Genomic DNA, 22,472 nt, shown 5'->3' with positions numbered 1-22,472 from the left:
CATAATCAGAGTAGATGGTTTGAGGTTGTTTCGGGATATCGCGAGGTCGCGGGTTCAAGTCCTGTCTGTGGCGTTTCTTTTTAGAAAAAGCTTTTAAAGGTAGTTATTTGGTTATTATTATTGTTATTGTTATTGTTATTGTTATTGTTATTATTATTGGTATAATTATCATTATTAGTACTATCACTAAATATTATTATTATTATTACTAATATTGTTACCATAAGAAGTATTATTAAAAATTATCGTTTTTAATATTAATTTGATCATTTTAAGTATTATCATTTTTATACTAAAATAAGTATTATTATTATTACTATGGTTATGATTATTATTATCACGAAAATAATACAAGTTATTATTATTTTTATAAATGTTATTATTAGTAGTAAATCATTATTATCCCAAATATCATTTTAATAAATAAATTTTTTGTACACTATATATATATACTTATTACATATGCTAGTATTGTATTAATAATTCCCATAACAAACTAATGATATTTCATAAATACAATACCAATCACATATATATGTACATAGGTATATTAATATCACTAGTTGTATAAGTATTAATCATTATAAATATATATACACAAAATTGATTTTTATAAACAAAATATAATTTAAGATATAATATAAGAATACGTTTTAAAATAGAATTTAGTATAAATTCTATATAACTATAAATATATAAATAATACTTAAATGAAATTTTGTGATTTACATTATATGTATTAATATAATTACAACTAATATAGGTTCGTGAATCCAAGGCCAACCCTGCATTGTTCAATATCGTCATATGTATTTTTACTACAAAATACAATATTGTGAGTTTCATTTGCTCCCTTTTACTCTTTACATTTTTGGGACTGAGAATACATGCGCTGTTTTTACAACTGCTTTATTAAATGCTTTTGGAAATATTTTTTGAACTGCGATTACATGAAATGCTTTTATAAATGTTTGACGAGATAGACACAAGCAAAACATTCCTCGAATGAATTATTATGCAGACAGAAGTTCTGCGGATTATTGTTGAATTATGTGGACATGATAATTGCCACCATTGAATTATGTGGATATGATAATTACCACCATTGAATTATGTGGACATGATAATTGCCACCAATTGATATGAATGTTATGTATCGAGAGAATGATTTTATACACAGGTTATGTGTATGTTATTTTTGTGCACAAGATATGTGTACGGTTACTTAGATTTATGAAAGATGATTGCGTACACGAGAAAGGTGTACTGCATTTAAAAGATATCGCATGTACATTGCAGGTGGGTATAGGATTCGGGCCCATTTGTACCATGCATGATTTAAATCTTGTGGTCTATCAAAATGATGAATTTTATTGTTTTATGATAAACCTATGAACTCACCAACCTTTTGGTTGACACTTGAAAACATGTTTATTCTCAGGTTTGAAAGAAATCTTCCGCTGTGCATTTGCTCATTGTAAAGACATTATTTGGAGTCGATCATCACAATGGAACCAGATGTTGGTGACTTCGTCCAGACGGATTAGGACGGAGTATGACATCGCCTGCATAAATTGGCTTGCGAGATTCGCCTGCCCCTGAATATTTTGCCAGGGCTGCCCTGGCGTCTGCGGATACAACCAAGGCTGATGCGTTGGAAAAGAAAGCATGCTTGCCGGCGCAGAGTATACGGGTAGTTGAAAAGGTGCCGAAACCTGTGGCGCAGATGCCTGCGAGACCTGAGGATATGCCGCTATAAGCCCAACAGTATGCGCAGTGCTTTGCTGTTCTGCGGTTATCTGCGTCCAATGAGAATTGGCATCCGGAATGACACCGAACCTCCAACTATTAAGTAATGCATGCGCATCCACAGGAGTCAAAAACTGCGAAATCAGACGCGGTGGTTGCCAAGGTTGCAACGGTGTAAACGATGAATTCTGCTGAACACTTTGCGTCTGCAGATGGATTGAAACCGTGGTACTATAAATAGGTACCTGGCCGCAGCATACCATGTGCGGGCCTACTGTTTCACCGCTAGTGCCTACCAAGATGACCCTTGGATCCACCGCGGAAAAATTCAACCGCGTGGTGGTAATTGGCGAGTTTGCCCTTGGCGGTGTAATCCCATCTGGATATATCGGCTTATACCTCTGAAAAGGCTCGCCGGATACAGGTGGAAGATATGGCGCGTATCCCGCCCCCGTAGTCATAGCTCGCGTCTGCTGATTACCAGACAGCGTGTTTTGATTATCTATTTGAGTACGTTCCGATGATTCCCCGAAAGTCATGATACTGTTAAAGAAAAAATTCAAAAAATTTTGTGAACAATAAGCCTTATAATTCAAAACTTTAAAAGAAAAAACAAATAAACATGTTTTGAATTAGTTCATCTCTCAATGAAAGCACCACTTGATCATGCATATTTTACCACGGGGTTTGATAGTGCTCCAAATGAACATATATTTAGTAGCAATATCCTCCCAATATGTAAATTATTTAGTTGTAATTGTCCTATTTTAAGTTGTAATCGTTTATATTAAATAAGTGCGAAGACAAAAGGCGAAAACGACAATTTGAAGACGCAAATGACCAAAAAAGCTCAAATGTATGAGATACAATCCAAGTGGTTCAATTTATTGATAAGAAACGTCTAAAAATGACAAAAGTACAAGTTGCGGAACGCAAAGTACAAGATATTAAATTATACGAAAGGACGTTCAAAAATCCGGAACCGGGACCTGAGCCAACTATCAACGCCCGACGCAACGGACCAAAAATTATGAGTCTACTATGCACAAGAATATAATATAATATATATATAATTATATAAAATTATATATATTATATTATATAATTAAATATAACGTCGACAAGCTAGCAAACAAAGCAATTGAGCATGGCCAGACTGGCCATGCGATCGCATGAGATTAACACTGAGAACCCATGCGATTGCATGGGCCTCAGGATCAGACCACATCTATAAAAGGCAACGAGTTTTGGCCATAAAAAAAGAATAAGAATAATACTCCTCTAATAATAATAAATATATATATATATATATATATAATATAGTATAGGGTAGTTTTATATTAGATTAGTTTGAGTTATGTAAAGGTTATTTTACGGGTTTTAAAGTCGAAGCTCTGTCCGTGTAACACTACGCGATAAATAATCAATGTAAGCTATGTTCTCCTTTTTAAATTAATGTCTCGTACTTAAGTAATTATTATGCTTATTTAAGACGAAGTAATCATGATGTTGGGCTAAAATACTAAAATTGGGTAATTGGGCTTTGTACCTTAATTGGGGTTTGGACAAAAGAACGACACTTGTGGAAATTAGACTATGGGCTATTAATGGGCTTTATATTTGTTTAACTAAATGATAGTTTGTTAATGTTAATATAAAGATTTACAATTGGGCGTCCTTATAAATTACCATATACACTCGATCGGACACGATGGGCGGGGTATTTATATGTACGAATAATCGTTTATTTAACCGGACACGGGAATGGATTAATAGCCACTAGAATAATCAAAACAGGGGTGAAATTACATTCAAGGGTAATTGGTGTAATTGTTAACAAAGTAGTAAAACCTTGGTTTACACGCAGTCGATAACCTGGTGTATTCATTAAACAAAGTATTAAAACCTTGTTACAATTCGAATCCCCAATTAGTTGGAATATTTAACTTCGGGAATAAGGATAATTTGACGAGGGCACTCGCACTTTATATTTATGACTGATGGACTGTTATGGACAAAAACCAGACGGACATATTAAATAATCCAGGACAAAGGACAATTAACCCATGGGCATAAAACTAAAATCAACACGTCAAACATCATGATTACGGAAGTTTAAATAAGCATAATTCTTTTATTTCATATTTAATTTCCTTTATTTTATATTTAATTGCACTTCTAATTATCGCACTTTTTAATTATTGTTATTTAATCACACTTTTAATTATCGTACTTTTTAATTATCGCAATTTTATTTTATCGCACTTTTATTGCAATTTCATTATCGTTATTTATTTTACGCTTAAAATTAAGTCTTTTATTTATTTAATATTTTACATTAGGTTTTAACTGCGACTAAAGTTTTAAAATCGACAAACCGGTCATTAAACGGTAAAAACCCCCCTTTATAATAATAATATTACTTATATATATGTTTGTATTTTTATAAAAGTAAATTAATATAGCGTTGAGCTTTGTTTAAAAAAAGATTCCCTGTGGAACGAACCGGACTTACTAAAAACTACAATACTTTACGATTAGGTACACTGCCTATAAGTGTTGTAGCAAGGTTTAAGTATATCCATTCTATAAATAAATAAATATCTTGTGTAAAATTGTAGCATATTTAATAGTATTTCTTTGTAAAATTTAATAGTATTTTCTACCCCTTAGCTTTAACATCAAGTATTTTTGGCGCCGCTGCCGGGGACCTCTTAAACGCCGGAAGCGCAACGCTAATATAAAAAAAAAAAAAAAAATTTTAGTTTACTTTTATTAAAATTCGTTTTTGTAAAAATACGTTTTAAATATTCGAAAATATAAAAAAGAAAAACAAAAATATAAATATTTTTAGGAGTTTGATAAATATTTAAGTTTTATAAAGTTTCTTTATTTCCATTTTTTTTTAGTTTGTAAAAATATAAGTTTTATTTAATTAATAAATATATTTTATATTTTAAAAAAATAAAAAAAAAATAAATATATATTAATTCGGCCCGAACACTGTAGCAGCCCAGCTTTTGGCCCGAAACCCTAGCCCATGCGATCGCATGGCTGGGCAACTGAGGACTCATGCGATCGCATGAGCCCATCTGACACGCCAGACTGCAGCCTGCCTGCATTAATTACGGATAATAATAATAATTATAATATTAAAACCCTAATTAGGGTTATATATAATATATATTAATTTAGTTTTTATTATTAATTTGTATTTTTAGTTTAATTAGTTTATTTAAATTGTAAAATTAATAGTTTTATAAAATAAATAATATAAAAATAATATTTTTATAAAAATTGTACTTTTTACAACTTTTTATATATTTTTATATTTTGTCCCTTTTTAATCGTTTTAGCGTAACTTTTGTATTTTTAGCTCATATTTAGTTTTAATTCATAGTTTTTGCCATAATTATTTTTACTTCTAGATTTTTAGGCTTTGCCGTAGAATTCCTTAAGTGCTTTTTCTTTAGACTAAGATTTAGGTGCTTTAGAATTTTGCGACGCTGTTCTAAGTTTTTAGTTCCTTTTTAAGATATTGCCATTTGGGATATAGTTTTTCTATTAAGCTTTAAAATTTTTAGACGCAACTTTTAATTTTTAGTTTTTAGTGCCTTTTTAAGTTTAGACGCGCTACTTTCTTATTTTTATTTTTCGATGCGCTATTTTTTTTATTTTTATTTTTCGACGCGCTCTTTTTCTTTCTTATTTCTCGACATTCTAGTTTTAGGACATAGAATTTTTTTCTACTTCTTATCTAAATTTCTTTATATTACGAAAAATTATTTTAAGCGGTTAAATTGATAGACATCCAAATTTTCTGCTTCGTAGTAATAGTTGGATTTGTTAGTGGCTGAGTTGTGAGCTTCCGATTTAAAGGGTTCTGGCTCCCTGCTACATCTTTTGGCTATTCGAAACGTGGGCAAAAGCAGAAAAGTCTATTAATTTGATAACTTTAAATAATTTTTATCTTTTTATAACTAATAGGATAATTAGTGAATGCACCACATTGTAGCTAAAATTTGGCCATCGCAATAAAATGGAAAATTTTGAAAACAAGGCCTTGGAAACTCTTTATGACATCCGAAATCAATTTAATCAATACTCTCAAACGGGTGTTGATGACAATTCGTTCGGTCAATCTTGGATCACGAATGACGAAACAATAACTGGTTGTGAAATCTGTGGATATTATCACTCAACATGGGAATGTTTTTATTACATTCCTATGGAAAATTACGCACCCATGGAACCTGAATGGAATGATTATGAAGAATACAATTCAAATTGGGATTATTCCCAAGAATATATCCAAACTCAACAACCAGTAGACGAGGAAAATTATGTGTCTGAAAATTCTTTAGACAATATAAAAATCAAACTCGAAGAACTCGATGCTCAAAATGAACAAATGAGAGAGTTTGTAAATCGGCAAGCTGAAACTCTATCAGATTACACACCTGTTGATCTGAGGAGTATTGTGCAAGAAAATTTCATATCATCGAATTTTGATGAATTCGAGAGCTCTGAAATCACCAATTATCCCGATGATACTTTTTATTCAGTCTTACCAATTTCACAACATAATGACACATTAGCCTCTACCGACGAAATCATCAATCCATCAATGGATGATGAAGAAGAAGTAAGGGTGACAAATTGGTACTCTTGGGAAAACGATAACGTTGAAAATTTTACCCCCGAGGCCAAACCGAACTTCACCAGTACACAACCTTCCAACCCAATATTCTCAATAGACGAGTCATCTACCGAAAATGAACTACGAGCTGTAATAGATAATGATACCTCGGATTTCACCCAATTGGGTAATAGAGGTGAAAATTTTGATCCCGAGAATAAACGAAAGGAAATGTTAGGAATTGTCCACCCTATAGAAATATGTATGTCGGTGTATATCGATCCATTTGACCAAGAACCAGAAAAGAGACATATCCATTTACTAAAAGCTACACTTAAAAAAGAATTAAGTAGTGACGATCGGGTGGGTCTAAACTTTAAACCCATTGATATAATATATACCACCCGAGATGTAAATAACTGGCTCACTATTTTAATTCTTGGAACTTATTCTACCGACTTCACATGTCGTCAGCTAAGTGTGGGGAAGTTTAACCCCACTTAACGTTAAATTAGGGGTTCGGGTTAGTGCATAACTCGTTAATAAAAATGCATGATTAGGGTAAAAGACGCTTTTTCAAATATTAGTAAACAGTTCAGAAAAGCAGCCGTTTTTGAAAAAAAAAGCATGTGTGATAATACAAGAAGGAATGAACGATGAGGCGCGCCATCTATCATTCGACGAGCTTTGTAATTACAAACTGTGTATTTTCAATCATTTTTCTACACTAATCACCCTCATGAATTTATAATTAGAGTCTGATTTCATGCAAATGAGGGCATTGCATGATCTCAAGTGTGGGGAAGGGTTATAAATTCTCTCGGGTTTATACTTGGTTTATTTGCCAAATTTTATGAAAATTTGAAAAATTTTCAACCAAATGAATTTAAAATCATGTTTATATATATTTATGAACGGTGAAAACTAGGTGTTAATACCGAAATTATCGTTACCTCGGTAAGGACATAAATTGAGAAACAACCTAAAACGCTTGAATTCATTTAAAATGGAATTGAAGAAAATAAAAAGGCAAAGAAAGAAACTAAGTGTGGGGAGAATATATCAAGTTATTCAATTAAAACTATCTATCACATTTTTGTATAAGAATTATTGCAGGTACTTTTGTTTTGGACGATACTAATCAGTTTTACCCGGTTTACTGTAATACATTTGAAAGAAAGATGGATCTACACGATGAATCAATTCCATCATTAAAAGGAAGTAAAGTCTTCCGAAAAAGACACGCGCTTCTTGATTTAGGTCAAGAAGTTGTCGTCCAGACCAGCTGTAGGTTGACGAAAAATCTTGAAAAGTCATCTCTAAAATCAGCAGGAAATCCACGGACCTCAGCATCAAACAGGGTCGCCAAGTGGTCAGATTTATCCTAACCATGAGAAGGATTTATCTCGTACAATGAGGGGGCACCGTGCAAATTAGCTTGATAGGACTAATGAATCAGACCCCCAGAAAGGATAATCTCCTTAAAAGATTAAAAATCAGCTTTTAAGCCTGATATTACTCAATCCTTGAGATTGACCTTAAAGATTGAGAATTCAAACTCATGGAATTCAATGATATCTAAACTCGAGCTTGAACGAGAAAATATTTTGATCAAATTACAAACCGATTTGTTTTCTAAAAACCCATTTTCAATGCGTTCATTACCATTGAATGTAAAATCCTAGGAATTCACCTGGAATTCATTAGGTCACCTGAACCAAATCGGGTGTCAACCGTAAGAACGGTGGTTGCATAGCATGGTCAAAGACAGGACCTTGTGCCAGACCAAAAAACTACAGGGTGAGCTTTACTATTGCTCCTACAAAGGATAGTAATTGCATCCGACACGTTTTAGACCATGAACAAATGCATGTCATTAGACATTGCCTTAACAGTTTCTTGTTCATCGCTTTCCTTTATAACCGGACGGTAGTTTGCCGAAAGGTAATATACTGGACAAGTAAACTGGACGTGTTGCTTTCCTAATACAAGGTTAGCAAGTGGGTGACACAAAATCGCAAATGTTGAGCTAAAATTTTCAAATATGAAACCCACAAAACCCACAAAAATATTTTGCAACACTGGTGAAGGGTTATTCCGGAAAACTTGTCTAGGGTAAAATCTAGCTTGAATTTTTAAAAGATCAAATGTTTTCATAAAGATCCAATTTCCTTAAAGGATCTAAATTTTCATAGTCATGTGGGACTGTAAACCACATCGTTACTATCATTGTTTATACCGACGTATCAAAATCACTGATGTATAAGGTGTGAGAAAAAAAAAAGTGATTCGAGTGAAGTGTGATTTAATTTCAAGTTCTGTATTGCTTGAGGACAAGCAAAGTTCAAGTGAGGGGATATTTGATAGTGCTCCAAATGAACATATATTTAGTAGCAATATCCTCCCAATATGTAAATTATTTAGTTGTAATTGTCCTATTTTAAGTTGTAATCGTTTATATTAAATAAGTGCGAAGACAAAAGGCGAAAACGACAATTTGAAGACGCAAATGACCAAAAAAGCTCAAATGTATGAGATACAATTCAAGTGGTTCAATTTATTGATAAGAAACGTCTAAAAATGACAAAAGTACAAGTTGCGGAACGCAAAGTACAAGATATTAAATTATACGAAAGGACGTTCAAAAATCCGGAACCGGGACCTGAGCCAACTATCAACGCCCGACGCAACGGACCAAAAATTATGAGTCTACTATGCACAAGAATATAATATAATATATATATAATTATATAAAATTATATATATTATATTATATAATTAAATATAACGTCGACAAGCTAGCAAACAAAGCAATTGGGCATGGCCAGACTGGCCATGCGATCGCATGAGATTAACACTGAGAACCCATGCGATTGCATGGGCCTCAGGATCAGACCACATCTATAAAAGGCAACAAGTTTTGGCCATAAAAAAAGAATAAGAATAATACTCCTCTAATAATAATAAATATATATATATATATATATAATATAGTATAGGGTAGTTTTATATTAGATTAGTTTGAGTTATGTAAAGGTTATTTTACGGGTTTTAAAGTCGAAGCTCTGTCCGTGTAACACTACGCGATAAATAATCAATGTAAGCTATGTTCTCCTTTTTAAATTAATGTCTCGTACTTAAGTTATTATTATGCTTATTTAAGACGAAGTAATCATGATGTTGGGCTAAAATACTAAAATTGGGTAATTGGGCTTTGTACCTTAATTGGGGTTTGGACAAAAGAACGACACTTGTGGAAATTAGACTATGGGCTATTAATGGGCTTTATATTTTTTTTAACTAAATGATAGTTTGTTAATGTTAATATAAAGATTTACAATTGGGCGTCCTTATAAATTACCATATACACTCGATCGGACACGATGGGCGGGGTATTTATATGTACGAATAATCGTTTATTTAACCGGACACGGGAATGGATTAATAGCCACTAGAATAATCAAAACAGGGGTGAAATTACATTCAAGGGTAATTGGTGTAATTGTTAACAAAGTAGTAAAACCTTGGTTTACACGCAGTCGATAACCTGGTGTATTCATTAAACAAAGTATTAAAACCTTGTTACAATTCGAATCCCCAATTAGTTGGAATATTTAACTTCGGGAATAAGGATAATTTGACGAGGACACTCGCACTTTATATTTATGACTGATGGACTGTTATGGACAAAAACCAGACGGACATATTAAATAATCCAGGACAAAGGACAATTAACCCATGGGCATAAAACTAAAATCAACACGTCAAACATCATGATTACGGAAGTTTAAATAAGCATAATTCTTTTATTTCATATTTAATTTCCTTTATTTTATATTTAATTGCACTTCTAATTATCGCACTTTTTAATTATTGTTATTTAATCACACTTTTAATTATCGTACTTTTTAATTATCGCAATTTTATTTTATCGCATTTTTATTGCAATTTCATTATCGTTATTTATTTTACGCTTAAAATTAAGTCTTTTATTTATTTAATATTTTACATTAGGTTTTAACTGCGACTAAAGTTTTAAAATCGACAAACCGGTCATTAAACGGTAAAAACCCCCCTTTATAATAATAATATTACTTATATATATGTTTGTATTTTTATAAAAGTAAATTAATATAGCGTTGAGCTTTGTTTAAAAAAAGATTCCCTGTGGAACGAACCGGACTTACTAAAAACTACACTACTTTACGATTAGGTACACTGCCTATAAGTGTTGTAGCAAGGTTTAAGTATATCCATTCTATAAATAAATAAATATCTTGTGTAAAATTGTAGCATATTTAATAGTATTTCTTTGTAAAATTTAATAGTATTTTCTACCCCTTAGCTTTAACATCAGGGTTTAATATGCCTGCTCAACACGTTAGAAGGGTGGGGTTTAAGGATTTTAGAATGAGGCTCTCCGGTCCGGCTACCGTGAATAACCCTGGCCGACATGATGATGTCGGCGGGGTGACCAAGTGATTAAGTCCACCTTCAATGACGATCGTCGATTAGAAGACCCCAAATAAGGTCGTAGGTACTAGTTAATCAAGAAACTAACCTGTTAACCTTTAGAAGATGCTATGCGATGCTGGTTACGTAAGACGTGTATTAGATGATGGTTACGTAATGTGATTGTCCTTAGAATGATAGTTAGGGTTTGTATATATAGGCAAACCCTAAGTTTAGAACCATCCAGGATAATGGCAATCCTTTCCATAACAAACTCCCCCGAATCACGGATGTAATTATGGAAAAGATATTTACTTGATAGCCAAGTAATCGCTGTACCGGAAACAAAGGCATTAGATACGAATTCGCATACCGCATAACGCGCATAAGCACACGCATACGCACACTAGTGAGTGCCCGCATACATATGGCATGCGCATGCGGGTTGCGGTATCATTAATCACGCCCACCACTACAAACTCCATCACGCCCTCACCCCATCACATTTGCCAACTCAACACTATACCCCACTAAAACCTCAAAAAAAAAAAAAAAAAAAAAAAAAAAAAAAAAAAAAAACCATCACCCCATCACCCATCACCAATTCACCACTAAATAAGGTCTAAGCAATGTACATTTATTTACATTAGAACAATAAATAGTACAGACGTGTGTAGGCATGCAAGAAACCCATGTGAAGTTCTACAATCCATTTTGTCCCACAGACATTGATTACACAACTACCAAAACACAAAAATAAGACCAAAACACAGGAAGATATTTGGAGCACAATTTAGTTAATATGCCAATCAAAGTTATCATCATCAATCATCTAAATATTCCATAAAATTGATTGAACAAGACATGTATCATACACCGACCTCTTAGGTAGGCTCAAGTCTAATATGTGGGCTTGAGTCCGTTAGGATTTTCTAAAATATCTATCATCCTTGTATCGCTATAAATATGACAATAATAATATAATAATCTTCACGGAGTTCTATTCTTTAGCAGTACCATCCCACACGTGCATCTTTAATTGAATACGAACTTTCAAGTTTTTCTACTATATATAATTTAATTTTATTTCTGAATCAATAAAATCTCTTCAATACTTAGTAAGAAATATTTTAATTAGTAAAAATAAAAAAAATTTAGTAAGATCTATTTTATTTAGTATAAATCAAAAATTGACATTTATATTTGATTACTCAAATGAATACCTAGGGACCCTTAGAACTTTAGGAGTGGTTAGTTACACCCAAATTTCCATCAAAGTTCCATTTGTGGAACTTCGAAACTTAAAGCTTCACCATTCCTCTCCTAAGTAACTTCTGGGTTCCACTCCCAGAGTTCTATTTTGACGTTGAGTTAGGTATATTTTTATTATTTTTTTAATTATTTTTTTTTCTACTAGTCCACGTATACACTTGAATACAACCACTATTTGAACTAAGGTAGTAATATGCTGCTTGTAGCAGGGGTGAAGATACTAAGAGGCAGTAGTCATTTGTCCCGGTGAATTTGAAATTTTCAAATTTAAAATATTGATTTTTTTTATTTTACTTGCATGGATTTTTTTTTCTAGCCTAAAAGACTTCATATTTTTGCTCAAAGCTTTCACTCCCAACTCAAAGTTCATGGTTCAAAAGGTTTATTTTCATGAAAGGAAGAAAGGAAAAAAGTTATAGTGCATATGAATGGTTTAAAATAAAATTTTGTTCTTGTGAAACAAAAATTTGATTTCACAACTTGCTAGTAGTAATATGCTGCTTGTATTCTATACTCGGTATTAATATTACGGAGGAATATATTTGTTAAGCCATGTGAATAGTTAAATATCATGAAAAAAGTACTAGTAAAACAAATTATATATTTCACATGAAATTTTTCTTTGGAAGAATTAAAAATTAAATTGAAAAATCTTTAAATTTTGTTGACCGACTTGAACAACACACGGTCAGGTGGTCAGACCCATGTGTTAAACAGCTATGGGACCCACTAGCCCTACGTAATCCAATCCACACGATTTGTGCATGTTGTAAATTATATATAAATGCATACATACCTACTCTCATTTCCATCTTATATGTGAATGTTGTGTGGTGATCTAAAGATTCATATACATACACTTTTGCATACATCTACATATACATAATTACGGTATTAACTAACTAATTAGTTAGTTAATTACATAGATTATTTGATAATGGAGAAAAAGGTGGAAAATATGGAATATGGAGATGAGAAAGTTGAAGTCAAAGAGCTCAACTACAGAGGAGTCAAAGCCATGCCCTTTGTTATAGGTACAAACTTATACAAGTTCTGTATTAATCATTAATTAGTACTTGTTAATGATTAACAGACACGTTAACAAGGTTCTTTCGCTTTATTTTTAATCAAGTACATATATGTGACGTATATTCTTAGTACTACGTATTAATTAACGGATATGATCTTGCGTTTGGTTAAACATGATTCAATCATACTAAACTTTGTATCCAAGTTCTTATTGTACCTTATAAAATTTTAGTCATGAGGGTAACAAATTCAGAACGTACGTTCACAAGGTAGGGAGGGTCGGAGGGACCATCGACACCTAAAATTTGACCACCTTTAGTGACGACTGTTTAAACTTAAAACTATCGTTAGGATGTATTATTATGTTGTACAAAGCAGTTAATGTTAACATTTATAGGTTATTAAAAAGTACGTCTTTTTAGTACCTTAAGGATATCCGTAGGAGTTATCGTTTGAAAAATCTATTGATTATTAATCATTAACAAACACGTGAACAAAGTTATTTCGTTTTGTTATTGCATGAACAACATATATGTGACGATTTTTCTTGGTGTTACTGGATTTTGTATTTGGTTAAACTTGATTCAATCATACTAAGCTTTGTATAAACGTCTCAAGTTAGATCAGAACAACAACAACAAAACTCAATACCACATAAGTGGTGTATGCGTCTCTCTCTATTCGACAGATAGAGAGATTGCTTCCGAATAGACCTCCGAATAATTAGTAGGAAAAAAATTTAGTAAAATAAAATAAAGATAAAAATAAAAAACTTAGCCATTTGAGTTATGAATGTTTGAAGCTTTAATTTAACAACTAAATCAGAGTTTACATAAAGGAAAAATGACCAAAATGATGAAACTAGTACAATTTGAATTTATCAACGATTTATTTATTTTTTGTGCATCTCAGTCATTTTTTCAACTGAAATCAATTTTATACTAAAAATTTTCATAGGTTCAAAATAAATAACTTAGATTATTTACTCGATATTTTCACCTAAAATGTATATAAATTAAAATAGACGGTATTGGTATAAATTTTGGTCTCTCAAAACTTTCATTCAAGTTTCGCCACTGCATACTTTATTATAGGTAAACAAGTCATAACTACACAAATCTAACTCATTAGAGTGATTCGAGTTGTTTTAGTTGTATCTTAACTCGTTATATAATGTGTAGGAAACGAGACGTTTGAGAAGTTAGGAACGATTGGGACATCGGCAAATTTACTCGTATACCTCACAACCGTGTTCCATATGAAGTCGATAACGGCTACAAATCTCATTAACATATTTAATGGCACTTGTAACTTCGGTACTCTTGGTGGTGCTTTTCTCTCCGACACTTATTTTGGTCGCTACAAGGTTTTAGGAACAGCTTCCATTTCATCCTTCCTGGTACAACCACCACTTATAAATTTTACTATAAACAAAAAGTAAAAGTAAATAAATAAAACAATCATATGGTTAATCTATCATTGGTAACTTTATGAGCTTTTCATTGTTCGATCTAGGGGATGCTTGTGCTGACATTAACAGCCGCGGTCACAACGCTTCATCCACCCCATTGTGTAGACACACCTTGCGTTGACCCAACACCATGGCAAATGGCGTTTTTGCTCTCCGGTTTCATGTTTCTGATTATTGGAGCTAGTGGAATTCGGCCATGTAACTTGGCTTTTGGAGCGGACCAATTTAACCCCAACACAGAGTCAGGTCAAAGGGGAATTGCTAGTTTCTTCAATTGGTACTACTTCACCTTCACGTTCGCTATGATGGTATCTTTGACCATTATCGTTTATGTACAAGCAAATATCAATTGGGCTATTGGATTAGCTATCCCAACGTTCCTTATGTTCTTGTCGTGTGCCGTGTTTTTTGTGGGCACGAGGATATATGTCATGGTGTTGCCAGATGGTAGCCCTTTGACCAGTATTGTACAAGTACTCGTGGCTACCATCAAGAAAAGGAAACTGGTGGTTCCAGAGGAACCATCAGTTTCCCTATTTAATCATGTTTCCTTGAAATCCGTCAACCTAAAACTTCCATACAGCAAACAACTCAGGTAGTCTACTTAAACTCTAAACGCTAAACCTTAAAAGAAAGTTTGTAAATTTAAAATGTATTTTTATGACATGTTACTATCTTATAACAGGTTTTTGAACAAAGCAGCGATCCTAACACCAAATGACAAAATTAACCCTGATGGAACGTCTGGAAACCGTTGGACGCTTTGTAGTATACAACAAATTGAAGAAGTGAAATGTGTGATCAAGACTATTCCAATTTGGGTATCTTGCATAATCTATAATGTTTCGATTAACCAAATGCAAACGTACACGGTCTTTCAAGCGTTACAATCTGACCGGAGGCTCAAACCAAGCACTTTTGAGGTTCCAGCCGCGTCTTATAGTGTCTTCCAAATGCTAGCTCTTACCATATGGATCCCAATATATGACCGAATAATTGTTCCATCTCTACGAAAAATAACAGGAAAAAGACAAGGAATTTCATTCCTTCAAAGAATTGGAGTTGGAATGGGAATCGCCATATTCACGATGCTTATTTCAGCTATAATCGAAACAAAAAGAAGAGACATTGCACATTCGGAGCCAACACTCGGGGTAGAAAGAGGAAAAGGCGCGATTTCATCTATGTCGAGTTATTGGCTAATTCTTCAGTTATCGGTAGCTGGGCTTTCAGAAGGGTTTGCTGTTATTGGTTTCACCGAGTTTTTCTATAGACAGTTTCCCGAAAACATGAAAAGTTTTGCAGGATCTTTCTTGTTTTGTGGGCTCGGGTTATCAAGTTATTTGAGTAGTTTTTTGATATCGGTTGTTCATAGAACGACACGTGAAGGAGGGTCGAGAAATTGGTTAGCCGAAGATTTGAATGAGGCCAAGTTAGATAACTACTATTACTTGATAATGGGGTTGGAAGTGTTAAACTGTATGTACTATCTGTTGGTGTCTAAATGGTATAAGTATAAAGAAAGTGAAGAAGAGAAAAGTAATGTGGCATTAGAAGATATGTCTAAACAAAAACATATTGTTTGAATATATGGTTTAAATTTATACCATACCATTTTTATGTATGTAAATCAGGATATTACTGAAGTCTCGGCCATTCTAGCTCTATTTTTGAGTCTTTACTTGTAATAACTTTCTACTATATTTTATTGTATTAATGATAGGTCTTGAATCTTGATACATAAAGGTTTTGTGGAGGTAAGGAGGTATAGTTTGGACGTTAATGTACAAATGTGATGGATTTATCAAACTCATCGGCTAAAATATCACCATTTTATTAATAATCACAATCATATCTACAAATCGAATCAAACAAGTAATATGCACAAATATATACCCTCCTATTATTTTACTAGCATGGTATCTATGTGAATATGTGATGCGATTTGGTGGCGGTGAAATGTGACTCGGTAGCTATATGATGCGATTTGGTGGTGGTGAAATGTGATAGAATTAGCTATGTTGCGAAACTATAATTAGTAAATGATAGTGTTAACTATCTGATAAGTGTCACCGGACGGTGTTTTATTGTTTTTTCCTAATTGACAAAAGACACACTCATTAAATAATGACTTAAACTCACAACTTTAAAATTAATGTGTTATCTTGATACTGATAGACGATAAGCCATTTAGCTTGTGCTTGAATATTGAATAATTAATGTTAATGATTTGTCAGCTTGACTAATCACAAAGCTAGCCTATATCATAAGTCATGTACTCATGTTGTGGGAAAATATAACCACACACATAATGTGGGGAAATATAACCACATGCATGATCGAATCACTTATTTTGATTTATTGTATCAGTTTTAAAGAAATTATGGTTTCTTCTAAAAAAAATTGTACCTATAATCAAGTATGTTTTTTTTTTTTTAATCTTTGAGCAGTGATAAATCAGATAAAAATAAGGTTTTTTGATTAATCAACTCAATGTATGCATTTTTGTATAAACAAGTAATGCATAATGTGAATGGATTTATTAAAAAATTTGTTATATTATCACTACCCTTAATTTTTATTGGGGCCCCGAAGGTTTTATATTATGGTTTTTGATAGATCTACCTAAATTTTTTAAATTATCATTAAATGATGTACTACACAAAAGTTTTATCAAGATTTATCGAATGATGTCCTTTGAAATCTCTTTTTATATATTAAAAAGGTATCATAATTCATCTCCCTTTAAATCAAGGAAGACCTCTATGACCATAAGATCAATAAAAATAAATTAATAGTATATATCCATTTTCAAGATTAACTAGTAAATAAAAGTGATTAGCTAATCAAAACTGAAAATGCCTTAATTCCTTAAATACTCTTCAATCAATAAAAAAATTATTAAAATGGACAAACAACCCTTGAATTTTCCCCCGATTCATCTCGTATTCTCAATTCGAAATCAATATCAAAGTGATCGAAGTAATCCTGAAGTAACCATACTTCAAATTCTGAAGTAATCGAAATCAAATCAAAGGCCACCGTGGGATTAAACCCTAACATTTGTTAGGGTGTGTTCATGTACCGATTGAACCCTAACATTTTTCAACAATTCATAACAAGTCCCTATCAACAAATAATCAATAAATCTCTTGAATCATATCAGCATTTACATGAACCCTAATATCATCAATTAGAAGAAATAATTTTGGAAATTTTCGATGATGTTGCGGTGTATATTCTGAAACATCCCAACCCGTATTAAGACCGGCCCAATAAAATTTTTCCTTTTAATACGCTTTAAATAATACTTTAGTTAATTGTCCAAACGGACATACACGACCCGACTAGTTTAGTTTCCAACCAAAACCGAGCATGGTGATTTGGGACTACGCTACCCAAATCCTAATCGAGTACAAAAGCAAGATCTTCTAAAGCAACCTAGCCAAGATCTCTAATCCCCAAGCTCACCCGAGCCGTCAAGCATGCGAACCTATAAAAATATCAACAACGAGAGGGTAAGCTAACGCTTAGTGAGTGGAAATATACTACATACATATATATGCATAAAATGGACACGCCACAAAATATCAAATACCGCATACCGGAGCATCCAAGCATAAAGGCAAGCTAATACTAAGCATACCGTACGATCACTAAGCAACGAGCTAAAGATACATCAACAAAATATAAGTTCACCAACGACGATATGATCAACGCCAATAAGCTACACCCGAAGGTTTAGCTACACCACAACAATACATTAATATATATATATATATATATATATATACAACAATACGACAAACATCGATGTTCACAACATCTATAGTACTCAAGATCTCATGGCTAGCCCAACGAATGGTATCGTCAACATCGAACTTAAATCCCATTCGCCTATATTAATGTGGTATCGTCAACACCGAACTTTAAACCCACATATGAGGTATCGTCAACAACGAACTTTAAACCCTCATCAACATCACTATAATAATCGTATGACATCGTCAACATCGAACTTTAAGTCCATACGTATGAGGTATCGTCAACAACGAACTTTAAACCCTCATCCACAACATAATATACTCTAGGGTATGGTATCGTCAACATCGAACTTTAACCCATACCCCACAAGCAAATAAATCATATTCATGCATATATAATTATTCCACTCACAAGCCCATGTGATAATGTACACACGAAGTGTGCACCTCGCCAAAGGTGGTCAACCAAAACGCACATCCGTGCCAATTAGACATGTACATAAGTCCATCAATTTCACCTATATGTGAAGTGAGCTCTATAACCGAGAACCACTTCACTCGACCCGCACCCATCCTACACATACATATGCATATAGGATATTAACACTCACCTTGTCGCCTTGAAGAATGCCACCGAATAATCCGCAATCGCCGATGTAATGTACCTATTCCATTTATCACATAACAAGTAACACAATTAGGGTGGATATACAAATCAACCCAAATTGACTACTAGTGCAATTTCGACCCAAATGCACTTTCAAGCACAAATCGCGCCCAAACTAATCAATAATCACTAACACAAGTGAGAATGGTCCTAATATGCCAATTAAACCCAGACACAAGTGTTAAACACTTAACCTTCTCAAAATCTCCCATTTTGACCCTTAAAAGCCAATATCTCACCATTCCCAAGTTTTAACACTAAAACATATTTGACTCGGGTTTATACTTCAACTTAATCCATTTTGAGTTTATAAACCTTATTAAATCAACAATCGGGTCAAAATCATCACCAAACCCTAATTTTGACTCTCGGTCAAAATTAGTCAACCAAGGAACCCTAATGGTCTCCAAAACATCAATAATCAATAATACTAGTGATTATTCACTCTTTGCAAGCCTTACAAGCATAAACTTGCACACCAAACCCAAAACCCGCCAATACCAACAACAAACCCAAATCTTGGTGTTAATCTTCAATTAACAACTAAATGAGTTCCATTTACGAACATACAAACCAAAAACCCTAATTTTGAATGATGAACAAAAAAACGAAATTCGGAGTTAGATCTTACCACTAGTATCACCGTGTAGCTAAGAACGAGGAGAACAAACTTGTCAACTACGCCAAAGATTAAATCCCGCTTCTTCCTTTCCAAAAATCCCTTTGAATTCAATTGGGTGTTTGAGTTTTTTTGAGAGAAAAATGAAAAGAAAAGGAAAAGGAAATTAGGAAAATGAAATGAATGGACCAGATTTGAGGCTATAATCTGCCTCATACGCAAAAAGACCAAAATGCCCCTCACTTTACTTAAATATTGCGAAAACAGGAACCAGTTCGCCCACATTGCCGCGCCGCGGCCTTAAATGTCGCGCCGCGACCTTTGCCTAGCTCTAGGATCATTTTTTGTCGAGCTCCTTGATGTTTTAGCAGAGTGGTATAAAATAGTTATTAATTTTTAGCAGGAAATACTATTAAATACGATATAATTTTACACAAGATATTTATTTATTTAGAGAATGGATATACTTAAACCTTGCTACAACACTTATAGGCAGTGTACCTAATCGTACAGTAGTGTAGTTTTTAGTAAGTCCGGTTCGTTCCACAGGGAATCTTTTTAAACAAAGCTTAACGCTATATTAGTTTACTTTTATAAAAATACAAATATATATATAAGTAATATTATTATTATAAAGGGGGGTTTTTACCGTTTAATGACCGGTTTGTCGATTTTAAAACTTTAGTCGCAGTTAAAACCAAATGTAAAATAATAAATAAATACAAGACTTAATTTAAAGCGTAAAGTAAATAACGATAATGAAATTGCGAATAATAAAAGTGCGATAAAATAAACTTGCGATAATTAAAAAGTACGATAATTAAAAGTGCAATTAAATACAATAACAATAAAAATGCGATAATTAGAAGTGCAATTAAATACAATAACAATAAAAATGCGATAATTAGAAGTGCAATTAAATATAAAAATAAAGGAAATTAAATATGAAATAAAAGAATTATGCTTATTTAAACTTCCGTAATCATGATGTTTGACGTGTTGATTTTAGTTTTATGCCCATGGGTTAATTGTCCTTTGTCCTGGATTATTTAATATGTCCATACAGATTTGTCCATAATAGTCCATCAGTCATAAATATAAAGAGCGAAAGCCTTCGTCAAATTATTCTTATTCCCGAAGTCAAATATTCCAACTAATTGGGGATTCGAATTGTAACAAGGTTTTAATACTTTGTTTAATGAATACACCAGGTTATCGACTGCGTGTAAACCAAGGTTTTACTACTTTGTTAACAATTACACCAATTACCCTTGAATGTAATTCACCCCTGTTTCAACAAGTTTATTAACTATTAATCCAGTTCCGTATCCGGTAAAATGAATAATTATTGGTATTTATAGATATCCCGCCCACCGTACCCAGTCAAGCGTATGTGGTTATATATAAATACGTCAAATTATAAGTTTGTATATTAAATTAACAAGGTATTGTTTAGTTAATATAAAACCCATTAATAGCCCATAGTCTAATTTCCACAAGTGTCGTTCTTTTGTCCAAACCCCAATTATGGTACAAAGCCCAATTACCCAATTTTAGTAATTAGCCCAACATCATGATTACTTCGGATTAAATAAGCATAATAATAACTTAGCTACGAGACATTAATATAAAAAGGTTGAACATAACTTACAATGATTAAAAATAGCGTAGCGTTACACGGACAGAATTTCGACTTACACCCTTACAACATTCGCTAACATACCCTTATTATTAGAATTATAATTAAAATTAAAATATAAATTAAAAATATATATATATATTTTACATATGAATGAGGAGAAGAAGAAAAAGATGATTAAAATGATCAGAATTCGGTTGGCTTTATAGGCAGTTTCTCATTTTGGGGCTCCGCGACTCGCGGCATTTTTGCCTTCAAACTCCGCGAGTCGCGGAGTTTGAAATTACAGCTCAGTCCCTTTTGGAGTCTTTCTTGCCGACGGTTTATAATATATATATAATATATATATAATTAATATAATTAATTATATATTATATTATATTTATATACATAGTTAACTTGTAATTTTTAGTCCGTTGCGTCGAGCGTTGAGAGTTGACTCTGGTCCCGGTTCCGGATTTTCGAACGTCCTTGCGTACAATTTTATATTTTGTACTTTGCGTTTTGAATCTTGTACTCTTGTAATTTCGAGACGTTTCTTATCAATAATTGGAACCTCTTTGATTGTCTTTTGTACTTTTGAGCTTTTTGGTCGTTTGCGTCTTCAATTCGTCGAATCTGTCTTTTGTCTTCACCTTTTATTATTTAAACGAATATCACTTTTAAATAGAACAATTGCAACTAAAAGCTTGTCTTTCTTGAGGAATAATGCTATGAAATATATGTTCGTTTTTAGCATTATCAAATATTCCCACACTTGAGCGTTGCTTGTCCTCAAGCAATATCGTCTTGAAATACTAGAATCACTTCTTTATTCTTCACACTTTGTACATCAGTGATTTCTATACGGTGGTATAAACAATGGTAGTAACGATATGGTTTACAGTCCCACATGACTATAAAAATTTAGATCCATTAAGGAAATTGGACCTTTATGAAAACATTTGATCTTTTGAAAATTAAATCTAGTTTTTACCCTAGATAAGTTTTCCGGAATAACCCTTTACCGGTGTTTGCAAAATATTTTTGTGGGTTTGGTGGGTTTCAGATTTGAAAATTTTAGCTCAAAACTTGCGGTTTTGTGTCACCCACTTGCTAACCTTGTATTTGGAAAGCAACACGTCCAGTTTACTTGTCCCGTATATTACTTTTCGGTAAACTACTGTCCGGT

The 22,472-nt window shown here is 32.9% G+C and overlaps 1 protein-coding gene across 1 annotated transcript; it reads left to right on the top strand.

The window, feature by feature from the left end:
* Positions 1–12,939: 12,939 nt before the first annotated feature.
* Positions 12,940–16,235, top strand: LOC139865704 (protein NRT1/ PTR FAMILY 2.10-like). Its single transcript, XM_071853781.1, has 4 exons — positions 12,940–13,146; positions 14,323–14,540; positions 14,657–15,207; positions 15,298–16,235. Exons 1-4 carry the CDS (start codon positions 13,050–13,052, stop codon positions 16,196–16,198), a joined length of 1,767 nt encoding a protein of 588 aa, XP_071709882.1. The 5' UTR covers positions 12,940–13,049; the 3' UTR covers positions 16,199–16,235.
* The last annotated feature ends 6,237 nt before the right edge of the window (positions 16,236–22,472 follow it).

The sequence above is a fragment of the Rutidosis leptorrhynchoides genome, chromosome 9 (assembly GCF_046630445.1).
Source record: "Rutidosis leptorrhynchoides isolate AG116_Rl617_1_P2 chromosome 9, CSIRO_AGI_Rlap_v1, whole genome shotgun sequence".
NCBI classification, from domain to species: Eukaryota; Viridiplantae; Streptophyta; class Magnoliopsida; order Asterales; family Asteraceae; genus Rutidosis; species Rutidosis leptorrhynchoides.
Note: the sequence above shows the minus strand (reverse complement) of the source record. Positions and strands in the feature narration are given on the sequence as shown.